General features: G+C 36.2%; 1 protein-coding gene across 1 annotated transcript in view; it reads right to left on the reverse strand.

Annotated features, from left to right (window-relative positions):
* Positions 1-26627, reverse strand: part of LOC136033162 (dnaJ homolog subfamily C member 3-like) — a 77004-nt gene extending 50377 nt beyond the window's left edge. The window contains exons 1-3 of the mRNA XM_065713832.1: positions 26513-26627; positions 12779-12880; positions 3789-3913 (exon numbers count right to left, since the gene is read on the reverse strand). Of these exons, the coding sequence (XP_065569904.1) occupies positions 3789-3913; positions 12779-12880; positions 26513-26573 (288 nt within the window). The 5' untranslated portion in view covers positions 26574-26627. The remainder of the gene's footprint in view (positions 1-3788; positions 3914-12778; positions 12881-26512) is intronic.
* Positions 26628-26906: the final 279 nt, after the last annotated feature.

Raw genomic sequence — 26906 nt, forward strand, 5'->3', positions numbered from 1 at the left:
TTTTAAAGCTTTATTTTAACTAGGTTATTCATCTGATCATTATTTAAAAGATAAATTATTTAAAATTATTTAAAGCTTTATTTTATTTTTTAAAGCTTTATTTTAACTAGGTTATTCATCTGATCATTATTTAAAAGATCATTTATTTTATTATTATTATTTATTATTATGATCATTTATTTTAAAGCTTTATTTTAACTAGGTTATTCATCTGATCTTTGACAAAATTATGTAGAAAGGTGTATAATCACACAATCAATGTAATGGAAAAGGCCGTTGAGTCATGTGCAGGTTATAGGGGGGGGGGAGAAGCTATGCCTTAAAATTGCATAGTTACTTCAATATTTTCTAGCTATCCCTGAGCCTTTAGATAAATACAGACGACAGTTTCTGCGGAAGGTATAGCTTTATTTCTGATCTCCTTCTTTCAATAAGCAGGAATATGTGTACTGCATAAACAACAAGTAGAACAATAGGAAAACGTTTTATTTTAGACAGTGGAATGCAACTTTAAATGAATATTTCGACCCTATATCCAATGGCCATCCTCAGCAGAACAAATGAAGAACAAGAGCTAAGAGCTCATGTGGCACTTGTGACGAGGTCGGAAGAGCCAAAAGCTCATATGGCATGAGCTCTAGCAAAATTCTAAGAATCAATAGATTGATTTAAAAGGAAAATCAGCGGCTTAATGCCGGTCGGGATTTAAAACAAGATCTATGAGACACAAGGTCCTTCTAAATATCAAAATTCATTAAGATCCGATCACCCACTCGTAAGTTAAAAATACATCATTTTTTCTAATTTTTCCTCTCCTTTCAGCCCCCATAAGGTTGAATCGGGGAAAACAACTTCTTCAAGTGAATTTGTGCAGGTCCCTGTCACACCTACCAATTTTCATCGTTCTAGCATATCCAGAAGCACCAAACTCACCAAAGCACTGTACCCCCTAACTCCCCAAAGAAAGCGGATCCAGTCCGGTTACGTCAATCACGTATCTAAGACATTTGCTTATTTCATCCACCAAGTTTCATCCCGATCTCTCCACTCTAAGCATTTTCCAAGGTGTTCGGTTTCCCCATCCAACTCCCCCCAATATCACCAGATCCGATCGGTATTTAAAATAAGAGCTCTGAGACATGGGCTCTTTCTAAATATCAAATTTCATTAAGATCCGATCACCCGCTCGTAAGTTAAAAATACCTCGTTTTTTCTAATTTTTCCAAGTTAACCGTCCACCCACTCTCCCCCCCCCCAGATGGTCAAATTGGGGAAACGACTATTTCTAATTCAATCTGGTCTGATCCCTGATACACCTGCCAAATTTCATTGTCCTAGGTTATCTGGAAGTGCCTACACTAGCAAAACCGGGACCGACAGACAGACAGACCGACAGAATTTCCGATCGCTATTTCCGATGTCATTGGTTAATACCAAGTGCCATAAAAAAAAAATTATACAAGAGCTCGCATTAAAATAAAATTTTTAAAACTAAAATATTTTCAAAGCAGCACTATTTCAAGGAAGTTGAACGAGGACTCAGTCCTGGTTGAACTGTTTGAGTCCTAGAGTCCTGGTTGAGCTTCCTTGAATTTATGATGCTAAGGCTGCTTTAAAAATATTTTAGTTATAACATTTTAGTTTTAATATTTTACTCTTTATATTAAAGATGAACTTTTGCCTAGCAACGATTGGACAAACAAGGCTCATTTCTATGACTTTGTGCATAACCCTAGAAACATAAATTTATGAAAGCCACTGGCCTCTCTAAGAAAGCCTAGCAAGCTAAGCCTGACCGAACTCCAAAGCACTAACATTGTATCTCTGAGGCTACAAAAAAAATATCAGCTATTAAATTTTGTAGACAGTTCTCTGTTGGCTCTGATTATCAACAATGTTATCATACTGTTGTTCGTGAAGTGAGATCGTGTTATCAGTTAGTGCTCCCGTGAAATTGTTGATAGTACACAGGACACCGTGGATCTAGTTCATCAAAATACCATCCCAACCATCACTGCATTACCATCTATGTGTAAGATAGCAATAATGTGAAGTCGTTTGTGCGAAAAAACTATGACGTTCTGACCTTTTCTTTTTAAATGGTGTTTTTCCATTGCTTTTTTACAGTTATGTCACAAGATTTCCATCAGGTTTCTCACTGAAGGTTGATCCATCTTACATATGACATGGAGCTCAAACTTTCCAAGGTCTTTTTGTGAAAAGATAGGAAAAGGGTGGACCATGAGAAATTCAAATTGGGGGATTGTGGGTAAAGATAGTTTCAACTTTAATTTAGTGGGGAAGGGGCCAAAATGATTTTGTCTGTAATTTAAAAAAAAATAAGATTTTTGTACTAGATGCTCCTATGGGACTTACAATTTAAGCATGGTAAACTAACGATGTTGATTAAAATATAAACTGCACTGTTAGGTTTTCGAAACGGGGTATGTACAGCGTTTCATAAATAGCTTTGGCATCAGTTTTTCAAGAGTCATAAGTGATTGCAGGGCAGCCCGTCCCTGTCTTTTGGCCCTCCCCCCACCACAAAAAAACAACAAAAATGGAGACATCCAATCAAAAAATTGTTTTTAGGATTTTGATCAAACCAGTTGAAAGATTCAACAATATACATACAGTTATGACATGAACTCCCACGGCCCCCAGGGCAACGGTTGAAAATTTCAAATAAAAATATAAAAAGGACGTGTAAAAAACAAATAAAAAATTAAATAGAAACGAAAAGAAAATTGAAAGGATGTATCTGCAATGAAAAGGAACAGTTAAGGGTATTAAGCTGAAACTGTCCAGCCTACAACTACTACTACTGTCACTATTTGAGACTGTGACTGCAACAAATTGCGACTGGGACAAGAGTCATAAATTATTGAATTTGGTTTTTAATAACACAAAGCTTTCACAAAAGAAAATAGGGGGAGGGGTTACATTTTGATCCTGGTTGTCCGCTCAAAGTTGTAAGTGATCATTGTCTGGGCCAAGATAATCTTTAATCTATTGAATATGTGGGAAACTCTTAGCAGGCCAGAAAATAAGCCCAAAATCTTTTGTCCCTAATAAGCTGTATTTTGAGAAAGCTCTTACGTATCATTAAATACGCCGATCTTTTGGAGTTTCCCAAGAGTTAATTTTACTCAGGAAAGGAGTTGAATGGAGTTGTTTGCACTATAAGCTCTTATAAGACTTATACTTTATGCACAGTTGTCAAAATGGCGTATATGCAACATCCTGGGAACGGCTTAGAGCGTTAAATTCAAGCTCTCGGTTATAGTTAGGGGGACGCTGACTTGTGACTTGGGGGACAGCTTAGAGCTAAAACAAAAGACAATATGTACAACCAGGTTATCAAAACACTATGCCTGCTATATCTCAGGAACAAAAATTAAATGCTTAACGGGTCCACTAGAGGTTTTAAATGAGTACTGGAGGGGGAGAAGGGCCAAGATAAATTTAAATTTCAACTTGGGAATGGGCAGATTATGGGATGGTTACTACGTGCGATAAATTTTGAAGGAAAATGTACTTATATTAGTTCTCAGTGCGAAGAAGTCTTTTCTTTTACGGTGATCTGCTTTGAAATTTCAGAGCATCAACTTCACTCCTATTGAAGGTGAAAAATTACACAGAATTCAATTCATTTGAAGGATACTCCCCAATCCAATCCAGCAAAAAAAAAAATCTAAAAAGACATTCAAATATAAAATTTATACAGAAGCTTTGTTTTAAATTTTCTGTTTTATTTGATATACTTTGAGAATCAGATACAGACTTACCGAATTAAAGTCAGGTTTTAGTTCAATTACTTTATTCAGGTCATCCAAAGCTGACTTGGATCTTCCTAGTGCCAAAAATACAGTGGCTCTTCTGAATAGCGTAAGGTAATTATTGGAATCTATTTCTGAAATAAAGGTACACAATCAAGAATAAGCACAGAGTATAGATACCAAGGTCATATTACTAGGTAGGCCAAAGATATAGATACCAAGGTCATATTACTAGGTAGGCCAAAGATATAGATACCAAGGTCATATTACTAGGTAGGCCAAAGATTATGGGTAATTGATAAGAGTCAGATCTTCCGCATTAGAGAAACTACTATGCGCCAGACGCGACGTAGTGGCAGGCAAAATCATAAAAAAATATCTCTATAAAGGGAAAATTTTTTAAACAGAGCAGGATTATTGATATGATAATGATATAGGCCTGGCTTAATCTGTATATTTATAGCATTTAAAGGTGAAGTGTCTGTGTAAGAAATAAATAACCTGAACTGGTTTTGTTCAAGCTTTACATTAATTTAATTGACCTATCCAGGCTGAACAGAGAAGGCCTAGGTTTAAACTGGTAGACTTACTAGTTAAACAGATTGGGTTCTTTACCCTCGCCCACATTTAAAGCTGCCTAAAAAGGCAAGTATTTGGCTGTTTAGGGCAGGCTAATCTACTGTTAAAAAGACAAATACTAGGCCCAGCCTTATAATTTTAACAAAATGCTAGATGGCGTTGGTGATTTTTTTCCGGCACTAGCGCGAGTTTCCACTCTTATCAGTAACCCATACTGTTTAAGGAAGATATTCAAGCATCCCTAAGAGACTGCCAGTAAAATGAGCCAGTATGGAGGTTTAATCATAGTTTTAAGAAATACCTAGTAAAACACCGCAAAACTCATCAGCAACTTCCTTCAAAGATGCCAACAACACTTAAAAGAAGACAAACGATTATTGCTAAATGTTGAAAATCCAAATCGATAAAATTATTCAATTAATCGATGCACAAAAAGTTAAGTGCAAAGCTGGTAGCTGTGCATACAGTCCCATGTTCTTGCGGAAAGTTCTCGTTGGCAGAACACATCAACAATTGGCAAAGGCGACATGAAGACAAATGTTAATTAGAAAACCCTTTAAAAAGTAAAAATGCTGATTTTGATTCTGCTTTAGCCCTCTGCACTTTTGAATATCCAGATTCGTTACTAGTTTCGTTAAGGTAAGGCAAATTTATGTCCACAATAAATACTTTTCCATTACTATTTATGGAACCCTAGAAAGACTTTATAGGATTCCAGAGAACCCTGCTGTAGAGGTTTCAAGCTCATATCTTAAAAAATACAGAATTTCGCTTGCCAAAAGAAAGATCATATCCATGTTGTTTTTTTCTCATGGGTAACCGTATCGAACCAGAAAATCTGGTTCGGATGGAGGATCTGAAAAGGATCATTCCAACGGAAATCAAAATTTCTAGTGCCCATTTTAAGTAACTAAAAAGATTATGGAGGGAGGGCCCTCCCAAGCCTTTTGTGTCCCAGTGACACATGTCCAGAATTTTTAGATATCCATTTGGTCCAACACAGCCGAAAGGTCAAATAACTATGCTTTTGGTGATGACATTACCCTCCACAGCCTCTAGAGAAAGGGATGTAAATTACACAATTTGCCAATTGTTTATACATAGTATTTGTTATTGGGAAATAAACCTGATTTTTTTAGGGGGGGAGTGGGATTTCCCATGGGGGAAAATTCTCCATTGGGAGTGTTTTCTTGGAGTATCCGTGGAGAATTTCCGGGAGAAATTTTCCAGGAGAAATTTCATAGGAGGGAGAAAATTTTCAGGCATTATTTAAAAACGATCCAAAATTAAATATTAAAAATAGACGTTATTTCAGCTGAAAGTAAGGAACAACATTATAACATTATAACCAGGAGAAATTTCATAGGGGGGAGAAAATTTTCAGGCATTATTTAAAAACGATCCAAAATTAAATCTTAAAAATAGACGTTATTTCAGCTGAAAGTAAGGAACAACATTATAACTTAAAAACGAAGAGAAGTTATTCCGTATATTAGGAGGATATTTTTTCGGATTTTTTTGTGTCAATTAAAGTCTACATTGTTCAGAAAGACTTCTGAAACACACTGACCGTTGAATTTGAATGATAAGTGTTTTTAAAGAACTTAGAGAGGAATAATTTATATTCGTTAAATTTTAATGTTGCCTCTTACTTTCAATGGAAAAAACTTTGCTTTAAAACTTAATATTATATATGGATTACTTGACTCTTTAGGGCGAATGCGCCACCGTACGACCCTACTATCTCTGAAACAGGGATGCTCAATATATTATTTAAAAGAGTGCAAATCAACTGGCTATATTAGAGTTTCTAATCAAGAACAGTTTTGTACTCAAATCTGCAGTTTGGGGTCACAAAGTGGCAGAAAATGCCATCTTGAGATTTTCTAGGACAATCGACTCAATACGATTTTCTTACTTAAGAATCATGATTTTGGCTTGTTTTCTATATATTCGAAAAAAAAAAAACTTTGCAGATTCTACAGTTTTACTATAGAGTTTTGGAAGAATTGGAAGGGAGAATATTATTCAAATCCACAGACTGAAAATCGGAAAAAATGGGGGTCTTCTATAAGGCAAATAGAATCTAGACGACTAATTCATGTCTCAAAATTTAATTTATTTTTAAGCTCTCTTTGCCTCCCTCCCCAAGTCAAAAGTTAGTGCGTCCTCAAATCCTCCATGTACTGTCCCCTCAAAATTTAAGCTAGGTTCCTTTAGCCATCGAATTATAAACTTGAAAGTCGTTCTTGAGATATCTTAGATACATCTTTTGACATCATGGATGCACATACCGTCCTTTGTCTTCAGCCCCCCCCCCCCCCCCACAAAAAAACTTCAACATTAAAATTAACATCACCAGTCGTCCCTAAGATGTTTCAGATACACCCTTTGAACAACCAGGAAGCACATCCAACTCTTTTCGTTTAGCTCAACTCCCCTCATAATTCCCTGAAAATTTTAGTAGCATACCCTTGGCCATTTCAGAGGTAATGCAGATACAATCTTTCAACTTGAACAAAAATAGTTTCTTTTGATTTAGTTCAATATCGCTCTCAATACATCCTGAAATTTTCATCTTAATATCCATAGTTGTTTTTTTAGATATGGCAAATCAGCCCTTTTGCAACCTGGGTGCACGTTGTGTCTTTATTTAGTTCAACATCCCATTCAAAATTCAGTGAAATTTCCAACATAATGCCCTTAGCCATTTTGATATATTGTCCGTACGTCTGTTTGACAACCTGAACACACATGGCATCTTTTGTTTAGTTCAACATCCCACTCAACATCCTCATAAGCTTCAATTCAATACCTCCAGCCGTTCTGGAAATATTTTAGATACACTCCTTGACAACGTGGATAAATAGTGTTTTCAAATAAATTGAACGTTCCCCTCAACTACAATTATGCTAGTATTCCAAACTAGATACTCTAAGTTTTTTTATTGAGTTCAATTCAACATTCTCTGAAAGTTCCAACTTAATATACTCAGCCATTCATGAGGCACAGATACACCCATGTAACAGCTTGCGTGCCTATAATGTCTATTAATTTACATCAACATTCCCTAAAACTAACAATGTAATAAAGTTAGCCTTTCAATGAAAATTAGATACACTCTTTCGGCCACATGAATGCACATACTTTCTTCAATTCAGCTTTAAAATTGCCTGAAATTTTAAAATTAATGCCCTTAGCAATTTGTGAGATATGGCAGATACGCCCTGTCAACATAGAATCGAATAGAATTGGTTTTATTTGCACAATCTCTCGTAGTCATAAAACTAAATGGCGCTTGTGCTTACAAAAAAAGGATTAATTCAAACGACAAAAAATTAGAAGACAAATAGGATAAAATCAACAATTGTTATACTTTGATACAAAGAAAGGGATGAATGAGTTGGAAAAACGATTTGTGCTTGAAGGAGGTGCTGCTAATCTGTCAATTTTCTTCAACCTAGTACTTCGATGTTTCACTAAAACTGGTGGTAGTATCGATCTGTATTTATCACTTCTGAGAAGATATTGGCCAAATTCAAGGATCAAACTGAGACGAAGCTCTTGAAGCGAGGGAATTTGTAAAGTGGATAATGATAACTTATATTCGGTAAAAGCATCGCACAATATTACTTTGACTGCTCTTTTTTGTATTGACTCAAGCTGGTCACTTAGGTAAATAGTGTTATTGACTTGTCGACGCATTAGTATAAGTTTCCGCATCGCACTATTTGCCTTTTTGATAATTGTATCGACATGAAGGCTGAAAGAGCAGTCGATACTAAACTTGACACCAAGCACTACTGCCGAAGATTCACTAGGATAAGGAGGAGGAGGACACACAAAGTCTCTCTTCAGGGGATTAAAGCGAAGGATTTTAGTCTTTCCTTCGCTGATTTGGAGGCTGTTCGCAGTACATTCATCTTTAAAGTTGTTGATTATTTCGTTACAGAATTGGGGGACAGCCTCAGACTCCTCAACAATGTACTTCAGTAGGACTGACAAGTCGTCTACATGCTTAAATCTTTCTTTGTAGCCGGAAAGGATGAAATTTATCACTGCCAAAAACAGTAGACTAGCGAGCTTAGTACCTTGTGGGGCTCCGCATGTAAGCTCGACCCATCTTTCCTGTTTTTAGCGCTTTCAGGATAATAGACCGAAGCAACAATTAAACATGAAAATCTTTTTGATAAACGTGCAGGTTTGCATTCGGTCCATAATATTTCGTGGTCAGAGTCAATAGGCTCACTTAGCAGCCTTGAGGGTAGGTCACTACGAACATAAAGTCCAACGCCTCCTCCTCGACGATTCAAGCCCCGATCGCGACGTGTATTAAAGTAGCTTGAGTAACCTTTGATGCGCGCCGATTCGTCAGAAGTGTCCCAACATTCGCTTATTATTATTATTGAGGCGTTGTTCTGCCTGGCAATAACTTCAAGTGCATCAGTTTTGTTGTTCAAAGATCTAGCGTTACACACAAGTATATTTGGCAACTTACGTTTAGCTAAAGGACGTTCGGGCTTAAGAACAGGCGGGCTATCCTGGATGGGGCACAGGGGGTTTCGTCAAATCTCTTCAGACTCGGTATTTTAGGTGATCTGGATATCTTGATTTTCACCAGGTTTCGCAAAAACACTTGTTTTGGCGAAGAACAATAGTCACGGCTTGTCACTAGCACCGAAATAGCACAACCCGTACGCCTTCTCCTTTCATTTTTCCCTGCCCAGCATCCCCGGTTCTTTCCTGTCGGATTGTTTCCATTGGTGGACGATACGCCACCTGTGACTTCTCGCAGTAAGTGCAATGCAGTTAGCGTAGTCAAGATAGATGGGACCAAAAAGGTAGAATGGAAACGCAACTTTATTAAGTCATTTTTTGGCACAGCGACGGCTTCAACAGGAGTGATTCTGGTACTCAAAAATAGAGCGAAAAAAACTGCATAAGTCAATATCATTCTCACCATGAGGAACCAACTTCCACGCACAAATATAAAGCTAAACTATGGTAAGATGTTTTGCTAGCCGGACGGCGCAAGTGACATCTACCAAATAGATGACATACTCGATTCATAGTTTCTCATTCGACTTACTTCAGAGCCCCCCTCACAATTCCTTAATAATACGAACTTAACACTCTTAGCAATTTCTAAGATGATGCAAATCCGCCCTTTTAATAGCTGGATGCATGGAATGACTTGAATTACTTCAATATTCTCTGAAAGTCACAACCTAGGACCCGTAACCATTGCTGAGACATTAAGGATAGCCCTTTTGGCAACCGGGATGCACACTGTCTTTCTATTGTGTTTATCACCACTTTAAGAATCCCTTTACGGTCTAATTTAATACTTTCAGTAGTTCCTATGATGTTCTAGATACTCCCTTTTCATATCATGGATGCTCATAGTTTGTTTTACTTAATTCAGCATCCCCCTATACAAAGCCTGAAAGCTTCAAGTTGTTATATTTAGGCGATAGTGTGTTTCGATTTCATTAAAATCCCCCTACATTCCTAAAAAGGACATCCCTTTAACATCATTATTCATTTTGGACAACCAGGATCAAACATGCACCCATTTCCCAATAATGAAACTTACATGTAAACAATGGACAGTCTGAATAATTTACAGCCATAGTCCCACAGGACTGTATGGGTTCTGCTATCCCCACAGGCACAAATATAGTACCTTTTAACTATTTTGAAAAATGACAATCTAAAAATTTCAAGCGGACGTCTTTGGGGTTAGGGGGCGGGGTCGATAAAAGGAAGCGAGAGGGGGGCTGGCTGTCCTCCAATCCCCTTCCCCATTTGCTGCCTGGATTTCTTTATCCCCCTTCTCATGCTTACTTTGAGCAGTTTCTTCCCCAGAATCCTAATTTCCCTGCACCCAATCCACATTAAAACATACTCATTGCTATTATTTACTTACTGATGCTCCTCAATTATTCTTGTAGACGCAATAACAGAGCCACTCTAGTCTCAATATGGCTATTTTTCACTCGCAGCGCATACAACTCAAGATTCATCACAAGCTTTGCATGCTCTCGTTTCCTCAGAGAGCCCCCCCTCTACAGAGCACGATCCAATCTCTTAATGCTGCCAAAAAACCACTCCATTCTTTAATGGCCACAGACACCAAGACCTTGGTGTCTATTAATTAGGGTCAAGCCATTTTGCTTTTGAATAAAAATCGAATAGTTTTGGGCATCAAGCCATGGCTAATTGTAGAAAAAACCAAGACAGATAGTCCAATTGAATGAGAAAATTTGGCATTAACCCCCTTTTTAGGAATGTATTAAAATGATGCTAGCTCATTTGTTAATAGATAAGTCTATCTATTATCTGTCCATGTGTCATTCCTAGGGCAGAAGAACTAAGGTAGATAGTCATGGAGCTAACATAGTGATAGAACTAAACGGCGAGAGTAAGTATGCCTCTCTTATTGGACCAATACTTGTTTGTTATCTTTCAGCAAGGCACGCCCGCCTAGAGTCTCAGGCAGGTTGACTAAGAATTTGAAACTGACATAGGGCCATTAGATTGCCTGAAATGAGAGGTAAACAAGGCACGCCTACCTATGATCTTAGGCAGGTTGAACCAAGAATTTAGAGTTGACACAGGACCGTGAAAGGACCCTGGCACTTTTCATCTCATCATTCTCAAAGCTTCTGTCACGTTATAATTATTGCACTCTCCAAACACACACTACTTTACATCAAACATTTTGGTTACTGCATAGCCAAGACTAAGTTCCATCCACTGCTTCATTTCCTCTTGTACGATGTTCCTTAAAATGGACACTTTATATTCTTTCTTTATTTCATCTATCACCTTATAAGTCCTTTTAAATTCTTGCTCTTCTAAGTCTCCCTTACTCTTGCTGTCCTTTACTTTTCACTCTGTTTTATTTTTGGCTCCTGAAAAATCCTGGGAAGCTCCTCCACTGTCAACTTGCCTCCCATTATACTATCAGATATCAGAAAATCGTTTGCTGATCAAACCTTCGCAATACAAAGGCTCTTAGTTTTCTCTGCTTTGCAATTCATTTTAGAAATTAAACCAACAACAAGATTTTGTTGGAGATAAAGAGAACAAAAATTTGGGATTATAGATGGCGTTTCTGTTGGCGCAAATGAACAGCAGCAATGTTGTCTATGCATAATGTACAAGCATAGACGGCCCACCATATTTCCAACCTCGCTGCAGAAAAAAGGGCCCTCAAGGCTAAAAATACTAATCCGCCTGCATCCAGAACATAGACATGCTCTGAGACTTCAAATGTGCCTTCAGGCTCATTACTTGCCCCTAATCACACCTGGTTATTCCCCAAAGTAAACTCACTCACTGACCTTGAATTTCTGCATATCCTAAACCATCTAGGAATAAAAAATATTTTGGCAACAGAATAATTGGTCCATAATTTCTTAAATAATCCAACTGAACTCAGAGTAAAATCCCAGCGCTCAGACATGTACTTAGAAGAAAAGTTCTTAAAGAAATAAAACAGTCACTTCTCCTATATTTTCTTTAAAAAAGGATATGTTGTTTACTATGTAATTAAGATTAAATTTCTGATCCTAAAGAAAAGGGACGATTAATTGTAATAAACTAGATCATCCATTCTTCACATTCTGCAATTCTACACAGGAATCACTTCATTTTTAGATGTCAATCCATCCAGCAATAAGTAGAACCTAAAGACTAAAAAAGATCTTCAGTAATGCAAGATTCAGACCCAACACTGATGAGTTGCTGCTCTGAAACTCCCAGTTTACTCTTAACATATATATATATATATATATATATATATATATATATATATATATATATATATATATATATATATATATATATATTCTTCTTTTCTCTTTCTCGTATTGTGCTGACGACGGCCCTTGGACATAGGGCCGAAATATCCACAGATTTGATTTCCACTGTCTTGAAAAGATTTTCCCAATTGTTTCTACTTTGTGTTTGTTTGAACTATGCTTTGTTCCAGATAAATTGCTTACTTCCTTTTGTTAGCCTTGATACAATTTCACTTCTCCAAAAATCTGACAGTTAAACTAAGATAATTTTGATTTAAAATGATACTACAAATTGTAATTTCAATGCATACTTTAAAATAAAAAATAATTATTAACAGACTGCATTAGCTTATCTAGTATAGGTTGTCTCTAGTCAGTCTTGATGAAACCAAAGTTTTACCCTTACAGTTAATATTTGCCAACAATGTTTCCAAGAGTCACTATTTTGATACCGACAAAAATTACGACAGTTTTTGCTCGTGTATGCCTGTTGTTTAAAAAAACAGCAAATGGTACTCAAATACTAACAAGGAAGAGAAAAGCTGTCAAACAAAATTGATTTGGAATATGGCAGAAATGCAGAGTTCCCATCCAAGAGCGTTGACTACATACCTAGAGCAGCATGAAAATGAGTCAAAGCATCCTGTAACTGTCCTTGGGCCATGTAGAGTTTGCCTAATTCCAAATGTTTATTTGAATCATTGCCAAAAACACCTGCAAGTAATATTTTAAATAGTTATGGTATAGCAATAAATAAACATCTCACTGCTTATCTACTAGACCTACCATACCAAGGTTTTGCATACAGAGTTTCCTCAACTTTGCAGGCCTAGAGGCACCAGCAACGAATTATCCTCACAAGAGATAAAAAAAAAGCTTTATGGAAATAATCAATTATACTAAAACGTTGACAGGTTACAGCATTTCAACAACAAGGATAAGAGAATATTTAACAGAACTATATTTGCTCCTTAAGTCAGTTAGACGAAAGAAATCAAAGAAAGTTTATCCAGGTTTCAGAATCTAGTCAAGAAAAAGCAGATCCAAGCTAAAATTAAAGAAAACATACTTTGGGAAATTTATCTACTGGCTAAATTGTGGATATAGGATTCAACATCCCTTCTTTTGGTATTCACTAATCACTACTGTTGTAAATTCCATTTTTAGCTAATAAACTTAAATCTAGTTTTTTTGCTCCTATTAAAAATAGCTATTCTATTAGGGCGTTTTTTGGGCTATGTAGCCCTTCATGAAGTTAGATAACCTGAGTTATATAAAAAAGTTGACTGACTTTTTCTGTTGACTTCATTAGCCATTATAAAGCAACTATCAATAAAGGAGGCCAGGACAGTCAATCATTTTAATCAAAGTCTTCAATCAATCGATTGACGTGTGCTTTTATCAACCTTCAATCGACCCTTCAATCTTGACCAAAGCTAATTTCCAATTTAGTATCGGTTGTCATCTGCTGAAGCTCTGGACTTCTTTTTCTACTCGATTCATTGTACTCGCGGTTATAATTTGTCCTTAAAAAATTAAATTTCTTCTCTAGTTCAGAAACTGTATAATCTGGTTTCACTGTCTTTACTGCCTGCAATGTCCTGTCAAATGCCGCACTTTTCTTATTTCGGTTATAATAGTCTCTACTTTTACCCTTCCATAACTCAGGGTGATCCCGGTATAACTATTAATAAACAGATAAAATTGCTCTCCACGTTTTCGCTTACTTCCCATGTGTCTTCCATGGTTTCTGGCGCGTGACTGTTGCAATAATTGAACAAAACTAGTCTAGACGGTCAATCGCCCTCGTCAACCGCTTGAGTCATTCAAAATTTCTGTCAATCCCCGTCAACGCTTGACTCAAGCGTCAAACAGGTTCCTAGAGGGCTTAATCATGCTTAAATAAATTGATCGACGGAAGCTTTTGTCAAAATGATTGACATTCTCAGGCCTTCTTAAGGAACATAACGACGTTGTACCACCTAAAGGTCGTAACTTACATTTTCTTCAGAACAAGATGGCAGCAGCCTCCTTTTTGTTGTTTTTCCTTTTTCATATTCTGTGGCCAGAGTAAGTAAATACGAAAGTGAAAGGTCCCAACTAGGAGCGTTGAAAAGACGTATGTGAAAACTTTGTCCCACCAAAAGGTCGGAAGTGGTAGTTGCGACCTTTAGATGGATCAGTCTTTATCAGATCGTGTCAGTTACGTCTTTTAGTAAGTTCTGATCTTTCCTTTGGAGTCCAAACTATTATACTTGAAAATGAGTTTTTTCAATAAATTCTGGGCTAGTAGATACAAATCCACGGTAAAAGGTGATATAGTTTTTGTTTTCTCTGGAATAACCTAACAATGCAAATTCGGTTTCCTACAAGAAAAGGTTGGGTAACACCAGATAATACCTGACTGGTAACCTTAGTTTCGTCCAATTGTTTTGCATTTTATCCAGAAAAAATGCGCCAATGCAAGATCAGGAGCACCTACAAATCTTTCAGGATGTGTGTTAGTTAGCCTTGCAAAACCTCTATTGGCTGTGAGCAAAAATATCTTCGAATTCACCCTTGCTTGCTTATTGGTCCAAACTGAAACTTTATCTGTTGCTTAAAAAGGTCTACTACAGTAAAGGGGAGCTCCTGCCAGTAGTCTGAGTCGATATTCAGAAAACTGGGTTGGCTTGTGTGTGTACTCAGATCAAAGCACAAAGGAAGAAGTGCCCGTATCCCAACCAGTTCATTATGCACATAAGTCAACCCAGTTTTCGAAAAATTGAGACTCCCCCTTAATTTATATTAAGTGAGTGGAAACGAAGTAGTAAATTTCCGACGTTTCTTTAAATTGACCTAAAATTGCCATTCCAGGGTTTTCCATGGTTCGCCGAGTGTTATAAACCAATAACATTTTGGACCAACTCGATGACATATCAGATGAAGACCTGTCAGGTAGCAGTGATGGTGATGACAATGGGCGTCCTGAGGTCAGGCCTGACCCTGAAAGCTATGATTCTAGTCAAGAAGAAACGATAGAAGAATCTTCCAGAGACCAGGATGCTCCTTCTGTATTAGTGAGAAATGAGACAGAAGCAGAGACTATCGCGGAAAGTACAAGCATACCCACTGCAGTACTAGTAACAGAAAATGCATTTTCAAGCCAAGTTAGCTCTTACTTAGCTTTGGACACTGAAGAACAAGTGGTTGAGGTGGTGGTGGTCTCTTCCACTTCAAAAGAAGCTAGACCTTAAAAGAAGAAAGAAGAGGGCTGCAGGGGAAGAATACTCGTCACAGAATACTAACAAAAAAACAGTAGGAAAACGTTAGTGGAATAAAATTACCAGCAAGTGCCAGTTTTTTTCATGTACACGCATAAGCGAGGAAGAAATTCAGAAATCTTGCAGAGATTATTGGGAGCTTGGAAGACTACTTCGGAATATGAAAGGTCAGTTTATGGGATAATTTCTGGTCATTAAATTCTTAACTTGTAGTGTGGTGTGGTCTCAATACATATGAAGGGTCACTCTTAAGTATAATGCATTCTTTTTGGAGCATAATATAAATTCTTTCACAGGATGAAATCAAAAGTGTTTCAATAGCTAATAAGCTCTTATTATTTTTCTAGGTTCACAAACAGGCATTACTAGCAGGATTTCGGGGCAATTTATATAAATCCAGTGAGAATAGTGAATGTGAGGGGTTTTATAGCTTGGAGGTGAGCCCAAATAGATTAACTCCCCTATGTTCTATTTAGATAAGTTTATTCGGGATCTCGGCATCAATAAGGACTATGAATGGGCTAAACAGCCACCAGAAAGGGAGGTCAAGAAAGTAATCGTCCTTCAGTGATATGTGGAAACGAGAACAAAATGATGCCAGCTCACCCCTATTATTGCCCGATTTTTATCTAACAAACTCCACTTTGCGCAAAATTTATGTTTTTAGAGCTGAGTTTGAAACGTCTTCAATATTCTTACAAGTGGTAGTACCCATGCGAATCCAGTGGACGTAGCATACCCCTATGCCAGCAAACCTACAAACGGAGATGCGGACACTTCACCCAGATTTACATAATTTGGAGGGCATTTTTCGGATTGGATGGGTAGTAGTTTCTAAAGGATAGAAAATCATTATGAGAATGGGAGTGGGTCAGTTGTTTTGTTTATAGAAAATTTAGATCTTAATGTCAAAAAGTTAAAAAAGTTATTTTTTTAAGAGGCGGGAAGAGTGAAAGTAGTGTATAATGCATATTTAAAGGGCTGTAGAGGTGTGTAACGCTTTCGTTTCGATATGGGCTTAGAGTGCTTCAAGTAGGCCACGCAGTCCTTATTGCAGAGTATAAAACCTCGAGAGATGTCGCTAGTAAGAGACATTTGGACAATTAGGCAGCTAATGGGGGTGGGTGGGGGCAGAATTTCCTAAATTCGATTTGAACTGTTTCAAGGGACAATGGCCTGTAACACTCAAGGGAATGGACATTTTTGAGAGGGCCAACAAGCATTTAAATATTGGGGTTTCAGTGTTTCCATACGATACAGAGTTTGAAGACGGGAACTTACAGATTAAAGGGGGTTTTATATTCTTTAAGGGCTCCGTCTATTGAATCGGTGAAATACTGGGTATGGCTTCTTTATGAGCCTGTCAGTGAGCCTGATGCAATCTGATATTTCTTTTCAATTACCAATATTAGTCGGGTTTTAAGGCAAGGGAAGAATCAAACTCCGCGCTACTATTGTCCAATGTGTCTATCTGCTTTCCAAACAGAATTAAAATTAAAACATCACTTGAACCACTGTAAGCGTCATGGGTAAGAGTCCGTGGAGACGGTTTCAGGCGACAATACCGGCTTGCGGTTTAAGAATTTTCGAAATTTACTCCTGCAGAGCGACAAGGTGGCATTAGACATCGAGCAAAAACTAATGTACGTGTACGATCCATCAAATTCGAACCGGAACATGAAGCAATTGCAGCCTATTATGCTCACGGGGCAAAGAAACTTGAGTAATAGCATAAAATTGGTAGAGGTATTTGAGACATGTGAGGAAGAATCTGTAGGTGCAGCTACGGTTGCACTTATTGAAACTACTAACAAGCCAATGTCTCGGCTGCACAATGTAAAGTCTCTAATGTCTCTATCATCAGAACATGAGTTTGCAACTAAAATAAAGATATGTGCTGGATATATGGGGAAAAATTTGTTGAGGGTGGTGGGGGCATGTGAGGCCGCAACCATGATCCCTTAAGGATAAGTAAACCAATTTTATCGGGAAGGAGTAACAATCAGGATTATGTTAATGTAGTGTAAGAGACAATGTAAGTGTTAAAAAACAATACTTTCTACCGGTTTATATGCATAATTGTAACTATGATTTGAAATTCATATTACCAGTGTTGGCATGTTTGCAGAAAGGAGAAGTTGTAAACGGCGCATGGGTAGATGGGTCTTTTTCTTATAATATCATACCCAAATCATATGAGAAGTTGATCCTCTTATAATTCAAATGGAAAACACATGAAAATAATATAAGAACTGGAGTAAAACCCGTTTTTCAGATTCCTATAGTTTATTCCCCAAATGAACTTTCCAGCACTTTCCAGATGATGAAATGTACGATTCATCCAGGTGTAAGGGCATACACCCGTATGAGTACTACAACTCCACCTCGAGGCTACGCGAGGAGAAATTGCCGCCCATCGAAACGTGTAATGATTCACTTCACGATCATCAATGCACCACTGCCAATTATGAATTGGCTAAAAACCTTTGGGCTAAATGAGGGTGCAAAATATAGATTATTATTGTAAAATGTACCTGGCAAGTGATGTATTAACGTTGTAGGATATTGTCTGTAAAAACACGGATAAAATTGACAAGGAATTTGAGTTGAATTTGGCGTATTATTCTTGAACTGTTCATCTGGCGATGGATTTAATTCTTAAAATCAGCAATGAAAAAATGAAAATCCGACTGTGGTTTTCTTGGATATGAACTCCCTTTATCCATTGACAATGTCTCACTTCTCTTTACCGTGCTGGAATTACAAATGGCTATAATTTGTATTATAGCCATTAATATATTTATTGTTAATCCTATAATTTTAGGATTATACAATCCTATAATTTATCTTTGGTGGAGAGTGGGGGTATGCACTGAACACCTTATTGTTGATCTTCAAGCTTATTGCTAGTCTTCACTCAAAGCAGAATATTGCTGTAAACACGTTCTTTTGTGGTGGATGCTGGCTAACGGTTTCAAGGTCAAAAAGATTTATAGAGCCCTCCAGTTGGATCAAAATCCATACGTGAAGACCTTTATTGACACCTTTGTCATTAAACGATCTGAGGCAAAAACGGAAGTTAGTATATCTTTAAACTTGTTTTAAACTCAGGGTTTGGTAATATGTGCGAGAGTGTGTGGAACAAGAGTCAGTGTGATGCTGTAACCAACACAAAAGAATGTGCTCAAATCATTAAAGATCCGTATCTCACTTTGTTCACGATCATAGACTCCAATATAGTACTTTTATATAGTAAAAAAGTAACGTAGTATAAAATAAAAACATATCCTCTGGCAGTGCTACATTAGAAATTTCGAAGAAACTCATGTAAGAATTTTTTTTACAATGTGTGCGAGCTGGGGGGGTGATGTAAGCTTATGGCCAAGAGAGGGACAAGTTCGATTTTATAAGGGATAAACAGATTTATTATTTTTTAAAGTTAAAACTGATAATTTACCCAGAGCTATTGAAGCACCAGCCCCAAATAAGTTATTTTTAAAATCCAAGACAGTGTGCGACTTCACATCCAAAAGTGTGCTTGCAGGTTCAAAAGTGTAATGTGTGCAAACACACAATAAGAATATCAAAAAAGTCTGCATGGGGGTGCCTTCACTCTAAGGGAAAATTTCAAAATGACTGCTTTTAAAATCTGTGTAGAAAATAATTTAATTCGAAGAGCAAGATCATGGTCATTTGCTCTTTAAATTTAAAAGATACACAGTTCAAGTTGGGAAAAATGTCATGTCAGCCATATCAGACCAGGTCTATGTGTGCGTAGGCAATTGGAGAATCCATTTCTAGCTCAGTCATATCTAGTCCTCTATTGGAAATAAAATAAATTCATAAAATAAAGGCATTTTGCAGTTTAAACAAAAAAAATAAACACCACAAAAGACAGTAGAGCTCCGCTTATGTGAACGTTAGTTAGTTTTAAACAGTAACAGTGCCAAATACACCCACTTGACGCAAGTCATCCAACAGCCTACCAAAGTAACTAGTTATGGATTCTAGGTAGTTCTACGAATTCTTCAATGGGTATTTTGTTCTTGTTTCATTGAGTCCAAACTGCACTGTTCTAGGTCAGGAAACACTGAAAGAAGTATAGCCTCCCTTGCTCAAGGTTAATGATTTGTCTTCTGATAGAGATGCTGGCAATCAAATTCTGCTTTTAGAACTGAGGTCTCCTAGCAAATTCCTTCATGAAGAAAAAATGGATCTTCCAGTTGAAAAAAAAGTCTTTCAACAGGAGCTGAAGATGGCAATACACAGATGTACTTTCAAAAAACTTACTGCACATGGAGGGTAATCCTTAAGAATACAAAGGTCCCTCTGTTTGTGACCTAAGCACTTAAACCTAAGGTCTCCTAGCAAATTCCTTTGTGGAGACAAAACGGATCCTCCAGTTGAAAAAAGTTTTGCAACAGGAGCTGAAGATAGCAATACACAGTTGTACCTTCAAAAAATTTGCTGCATATGAGGGTAATCCTTGAGAACACAAAAGCCCCTCCATTGGTCTCCTAGAACCTGCAAATCCTCTATTTTCAGTTTGTTAACTGCAGAATTAGACTGCAATGAATTGCTCTCATCTTCTGAGTATTCATAAAAACTATACCCTGACAAGTGGCTGGACTTGTCTTCATCAGGATCACTTGTTCTTGTTGCTTCTTTTTACGTTTTTCTCTTTTTTTTGTTTGATGACACCCATGTTATTGCATTGTGATAAAGGGAAAGAATAAAGATTATTATTATTATTATTCTTTTAGCCTCCTCAACCAACATTCTTCCAGCTGTTGGGGGATATTTTGTTCTTGAACATGGGCATGCTGCATGTTACAAGGAATTAGTCTTTGCAGCTTTGGACAGAGCCCCCAGAAAGCTAAACCCCTGCTCAACACCATCTAGTAGTGCACTAACCACTGGAGCAGTGTACTTCACAGACTGCTTGGGCTTCATCAGTTTTTTTCTGAAGGCTTTTAATTGTTGAGTAAATGCTAACAAAGAAACATTTTTCCTCGGCTTAAAGCATGCATAGAGTAATTGCTAGTGGCTCCAACGCAGTCAAATACTCCTCCATTAACTCAATTTCGTTTGCCTTAACCCTTTGCTTCTGCAGTGCATCACAAATGGCACTTAATTTTCCTGCACTGTGACATTCAACTATCCATTGTAGTGCATCATACTCTGAATTCCACCATGCTGTCACTGGACAGATCAACTTTTCTTGTAAACTTCTGCAAGATGATCACTCTTTTTAGTGCTGAGGTTGAGAGAATTCCACAGACTAGAGCATTTGCCAGAAAAGGGATAAAAGACTCTCTTGTAAGCTGGGTCAGTCCATACATCTTTGGAATCAGTCAAAGCTATCTAGTTGAGGGTATGACTGGTGCCCAAAAATGCTGCAGCAAATAGAAGTGTGCATCATCAACGTAATCACTGGATTGACTGGTTCCCTGAACTTTGGCTCTCTTGCCCAGCAAGCACTGTCTTTCATCCAGTAGTGTGTACAAATCAGCAGACTCAATTTCACTTTCATTGATTTCTTCTTCTTCCTGCTCCTCTTTTTTTCAAATTCCCTGAAAGCCTTCACACAGTTTGATGCATTGTCTGTGATAATCTCCCTTACAATAGTCAAATCGTTTTCAATGCCATACTCTTTCAAGATTTCTGAAAACTTCTCTGCAATATTGTCATATGTTTGCAATCCTTTGAACTGGTGTACAGCCAAGGTCATGGAAATCCAATGGTTAGCCTGATCAAGCACATGTACAGTCACTCTTAGAAAGCTCTGGTTTATGGCTGACCAGACATCTGCAATCAGACAGATATAGTCCGAGCCGCTTAGTATTTCTCTCAGGCTTTTTTTCAGATTTTTTAATTTGTCTTCCAAATTGTAAAAGTCTTTCTACAAATAACAGTGATGATTGAACCCAGTCCTGTAATCAGTCATTTGCAAATTGGTCTTTCCACTGTATACAATGGCTGCAGTTCTTCAACAATGTATTCCAGAATCAGTTCAATTGCCTTTTCAGTCAAAACCTTGGTGCTTCTTTTCTCAAAGAAAATCAGCTATCAGTTTCTTTGAAATGGGAGCCAAGTTAACTTGATGTTTGTTCCCCTTTTCCTGGTCTTCTTTTGCAGCTGGCTCCACCTCAGCTTTTGATCCAGAGCTACTTTAAGCTTGAGATCCTGATGCAACCACTTCTTTTCTCGACCTGGTATTTAAGGCAGAAAACTTCAAGTAGAGAACAGGGTGAACAGCATATAGTAAGCAAAATTGTTTTACTTTTGTTGAGAAGAAGCTACTTATGCCAACCTGAAAATATCTACTCAGGTAAAACAAAATATGTTCTGTTTCTTGTTATGCAACATATAGACTCTCCTAAAATAATCACTATTACAATCATTACTTATTTGATTCCTTAAACCAAAAGATGGAATATATTTTGAACAACATATCTGTCAAACTAACACCTTATTATGATAGTTCTTGCACACAGCTTTCAAAGACCCATTGTGATCTATGGTACCATGAACAATAAAAAACGTTCCTTGTAGAATGACTGGCAAAGATGTCATGTTTTTATTTTCAATTTGCATTTTGCCCAATCCTGAAATCCTACTACTTTTGAGTCCTGAAATGTCCTTTTTCAAAAAATCCGTTTCTATAAAAAAAAGTCATTCCATTGAAGCAGAATGTACTTGGGAGATTACTTGAAAGTACTTCAGAATTTATTGGTACTTGAGACTGTTAGATACCTATTTATTTTACTTAAGCATTAAGTACTCCAGGAAGAATGTACTTAAGTAAAACTCAAGTACCTTGATTTTGTACCTAAGTAGTACTTGAAGTACTTCCCAATACTGGTTATTCTATTCTTCTGTTTTTGTTTTTATTCTTTTGTTGTGCTAATATAAACCAATAAATAAACCTTAAAATGAGTACAGCTTAAATGGTATATGCAAATCAAGCTTAAAATGAACACAAATATTTTACTATTGTAGCATAAAGGAAACCCAAAATAAACAGAAACTAAATAGACAATTATAGCAAACAAACATACAACATGTACTAATATAAATGAATAAATAAACCTTAAAACAAACAGAGCTTTAATTAAATATGCAAATCAAGATAGAAACAAACAAAAATCCCTTCAAAGAGGAGTATGGGAACTGCCTCCTTCCCAAACTGTAAAAGTCTGAAACCTACTGTGTCACTGGCACTTTACTAAAAATGATGCTTTATTACAAAGATTTTCTTAAGTACTAATTACAATGCTGAAAATAAAAGATGAGATTACAGTAAAATAAAATTTTGAACTGATGGGCTTTTCAGCACCTAACATCATTATATATATATATATATATATATATATATATATATATATATATATATATATATATATATATATATATATATATATATATATATATATATATATATATATATATATATATATATATATACAAATATTTTCTTTTCCAGTTATTACAGCATTGAAATGAAAATTCATATTACTCTATTCAAGTTTTACTGCCTCCTTCCCTAACAGTAAAACTCTAAAACCTACTCTGTCATTAGTACTTTACTGAAAATGATACTTCATTACAAACATTTATTATGTACTTATTACAACACTAAAAATAAAAGATGAAATTACAGTGAAATCATATTTTGAACTGATGGGCTTTTCAGCAGTTCATATCATTATATATAAACTATTTAGTTTAACCTTATGTCTTCCAAAGACTGTTCATTAAAAAATTAGGTAATTGTTTAGTTTCATCACAAGCTGTCTAAAATGCATATTACTGCATATAGCAGGATTCTGATGATTGCATATTGTTTCTTTGCCATTAGAGAAGCATTCCATTTTTTTTTAAATCCCCCTGCAACAATACAAAAGATGCATAAAGTGGGCAGGGTTTTGAAGCAAACGAAAATGTTGGGGACAATATGAATGAATAATGACATAAAAACAATATACAATCATCAGAATCTAGCTATATGCAGTAATTCAAAAAAAAAAAAAAATATCCTGCCTTAAAACTTTTAACACCACAGATTCTTCCCTTGACCACCTGCAATTTCTGGCAAAAATAGGGTCACAATGATAAAAACACCATGGAGATACCAATCAAGGCTTAACAAATTTGCAAAAAGTAGGTCATAAACATCAACTAACAATTCAACCAATCAGAATAGAGACCTTGCCCTACTGCCTGCAGGGTCATGGACTAATTTGCTTATCTCTATACTTAATTTTACTATAAGCAAAATCAGATGTTTGTTTTGCTCAAATAGCTGACTAGTTAAAACTTGAAAGTGAAACTGAATGACTTTGGATATTCACATTAATGGATGTGTAAACTTTTTAATTATCTTTCAACTTCCTACTATGCAGAAATTACCAGTGATAACTGCAATTACTATTTAAAATATAATTTCATTCATATTGTACAACCCCAACTTTTCCCCCAGCTTCAAACCCTGCCCACTTTATGCATTTTTAGTTTGTCCCATGGAGGAGGAGGGTCAACCAGAAATGGATGCACTTCTACAATTAGCATTTTTAAGTACTATAATATAAAAACTATGCTTCTTTGCAGCATAGTTTCCAGTTTACACAGCTTGTGACAAAACTAAACAATTACCCAAATTTAGTTTCACCACAAGTAGGAAATTTGCTACTGCCTCTTTTCTCAACTTCAGAAATCTAAAACCTACTGCATCATGGGGACTTCACTGAAAGCAAATTATATTACAAATATTCTCTTTTCTAGTTATTACAGCACTGAAATGAAAATACATTTTACTCTATTCAAGTTATACCTAATTTATTTTATTTATTATAAGAATAATGTCACTTTTTTAATGTAATTTATTCATTAAGAGTTGTGTGTCCCATGAAGGTATTTGGAAGTACATTTGATGACCTTTAAAAGTCTTTGTGTTATGAAAGTAAAAACAGATCTTTTTGCTTAATTGAAGTAAAAGAAAACTGTTTTCAGCTTCATAACTTTGCCCTCTCCCAATTTGTGAGGTTTCAAAGATCTGAAAATACATTTTCCTAAACTCAGAAAAAACCTGGCTTAAAATTCTAACCAGTCTAAATAGCAGGAATTGTATTTTCAGATCTAGCCTAAAACCAGAGAAAAGCAACTAATAACTGGAAATTAATGTAAAATATTTTATCAAAATCTCAATAGATATATAAACCTGTCAAGTAGGCAAATTTCAAAGACTTTGAAATCAGAAGAGAATTAACATGGAAGCTTGGCATTACCTTCCAAGAGTAGCTTATATTTTTGGCCTGAATTGATTACTGGGTTTCATTTTCCTAGACTCTTTCTAAGATAGTGAAAAGTAGCTCAACTAGAATTTTACCAGGTAGCTCATTTTCATCTCAATTTGGATATTGACAAACCATTTTGGTAAAATTATAGTTAATTGACTTCTTGCTATCTCAGAAAGGGTTTAGGTTAGGAAAATGAAACTTTCGGGGATGAATCTACAGACTAAAGTATGTCCCAGGAAGGTATTTTGAAGCAACTACCTCCACTCCTTCTCCTTCTTGAAGGCCCTGACCTTTGATGACCTTTATAAATATGTGTTATAAAAGTGAAACCTTGCCAAAATAGATCTTCTGCTTAATTGAAGAAAACAAAATTGTTTTCAGTTTCATAACTTTGCTCAATTCCATTTTATAAGGTTTTAAAGATATGCAAATACATTTCCTAAATTTGGAATAAAACATTGATATGGCTCAAAATTCTACTCAAATAAGAGGAATTGCATTTTCAGAACTAAAGGCAGAGAATAAGCAAATAGTATCTGAAAATTAAGGCAAAATGTTGTTTTGTCAAAATTTCAATAGGTATAGACCTGTCATGTAGGCAAATTTCAGGGCCCTCTAGAGGGAGAAGGAGTGGTGATGGGTACTTTAAAATACCTTCCCAGGACATACTTTAGCCTGTAGACCCATCCCTGAAAGTTTCATTTTCCTAACCTAAACCCTTTCCGAGATAGCAAGAAGTCAATTAACTAGAATTTTACCACCATTTTTTCTAAGTGTTTAGGCTAGCCAGCAAATCCTAACTATCTGTCAATCTGAACAATCAAAATTTTTGCATGCAATTTTTTAAATCAGAAGCTTATTGGGTAAAATTCTACTTTAGCAACTTTTGGCTATCTTGGAAAGGGGTTATGTTAGGAAAATGAAACTTTCAGGGATGGGTCTAAAGGTAAAAGTATGTCATGGGAAGGTATTTTGAAGTACCTACCTCTACTCCCTCCTCCTCTAGAGGATTCTGATCTTTGATGATCTTTAAAAATATCTGTTATAAAAGTGAAACCTTGCAAAATAGATCTTCTGCTTGAGTGAAGTACAACAAAATTATTTTCAGCTTCAGAACTTTGCTCAATCCCAACTTATAAGGTTTAAAAGATATACAAATACATTTCCTAGCTTTTGAAAAAGAAATTATTGATCTGGTTCAGAATTCTACTCAAATAACAGGAAACCTTGCAAAATAGATCTTCTGCTTGAATGAAGTAAAACAAAATTGTTTTCAGCTTCACAACTTTGCTCAATCCCAATTTATAAGGTTTTGAAGATGTGCAAATACATTTCCTAAATTTTGAAAAAAAACATTGATATGGCCCAGAATTCTACTCAAATAAAAGGAATTGTATTTCAAGAACTAAAGGCAAAGAAAAAGGAACTGGTACCTGAAAATTAAGGGAAAATGTAGTTTTGTCGAAATTTCAATAGGTTATAGACCTGTCATGTAGGCAGATTTCAGAGCCCTCTAGAGGGAGAAGGAGTAGAGGTAAGAACTTTAAAATACTTTCCCAGGATATATGTTAGCCTGTAGACCCATCCCTGAAAGTTTCATTTCCTAAACTAACCCATTTCTGAGATGGCAAGAAGTCACTCAACTAGAATTTTACCATATATTTCAATCAAGACGTTTGTCCAGTTTTTTGGGCACTGACTTAATAGCCGACAAGGGGTTTTACCCTGGGTCTAGACAATTCACAGACAAAAAAAAAATGAAGTTAAGGTGGATTATTGCTTACCCTTTAAAATCCCGAAAGAATCAACAGACAGCATCCAAAATAACGCACAAAATGCTCTCATCTTTCCTTCAGTTAATTCCCTTCTTCTATTGCCCAGTGTTGCAGTAGAGTGGAAATAAAATGTCTAGAGTTTTGAAAAAAAAAAAACTTCAAATGTTTTCAACTTCACTCATCTACTATGGACTCTAAATCATCTTTCCCTTCTTTCTGTCCCCATCACTACAATAATTTATAATCAAAATGGGATTCAACTAACCTTGGTACCATCCTTATTAATGGTTCCTTCTTTTGGTTGGACAAATATATGTTAAATATTCGTCAAACTTCTAAGGTCAATAGAATTCCACCCAAAGACTCTTACTTTAGCTAACATTAGCTAACGGGTTAGGAAACA

The sequence above is a fragment of the Artemia franciscana genome, chromosome 1 (assembly GCF_032884065.1).
Source record: "Artemia franciscana chromosome 1, ASM3288406v1, whole genome shotgun sequence".
NCBI lineage: Eukaryota > Metazoa > Arthropoda > Branchiopoda > Anostraca > Artemiidae > Artemia > Artemia franciscana.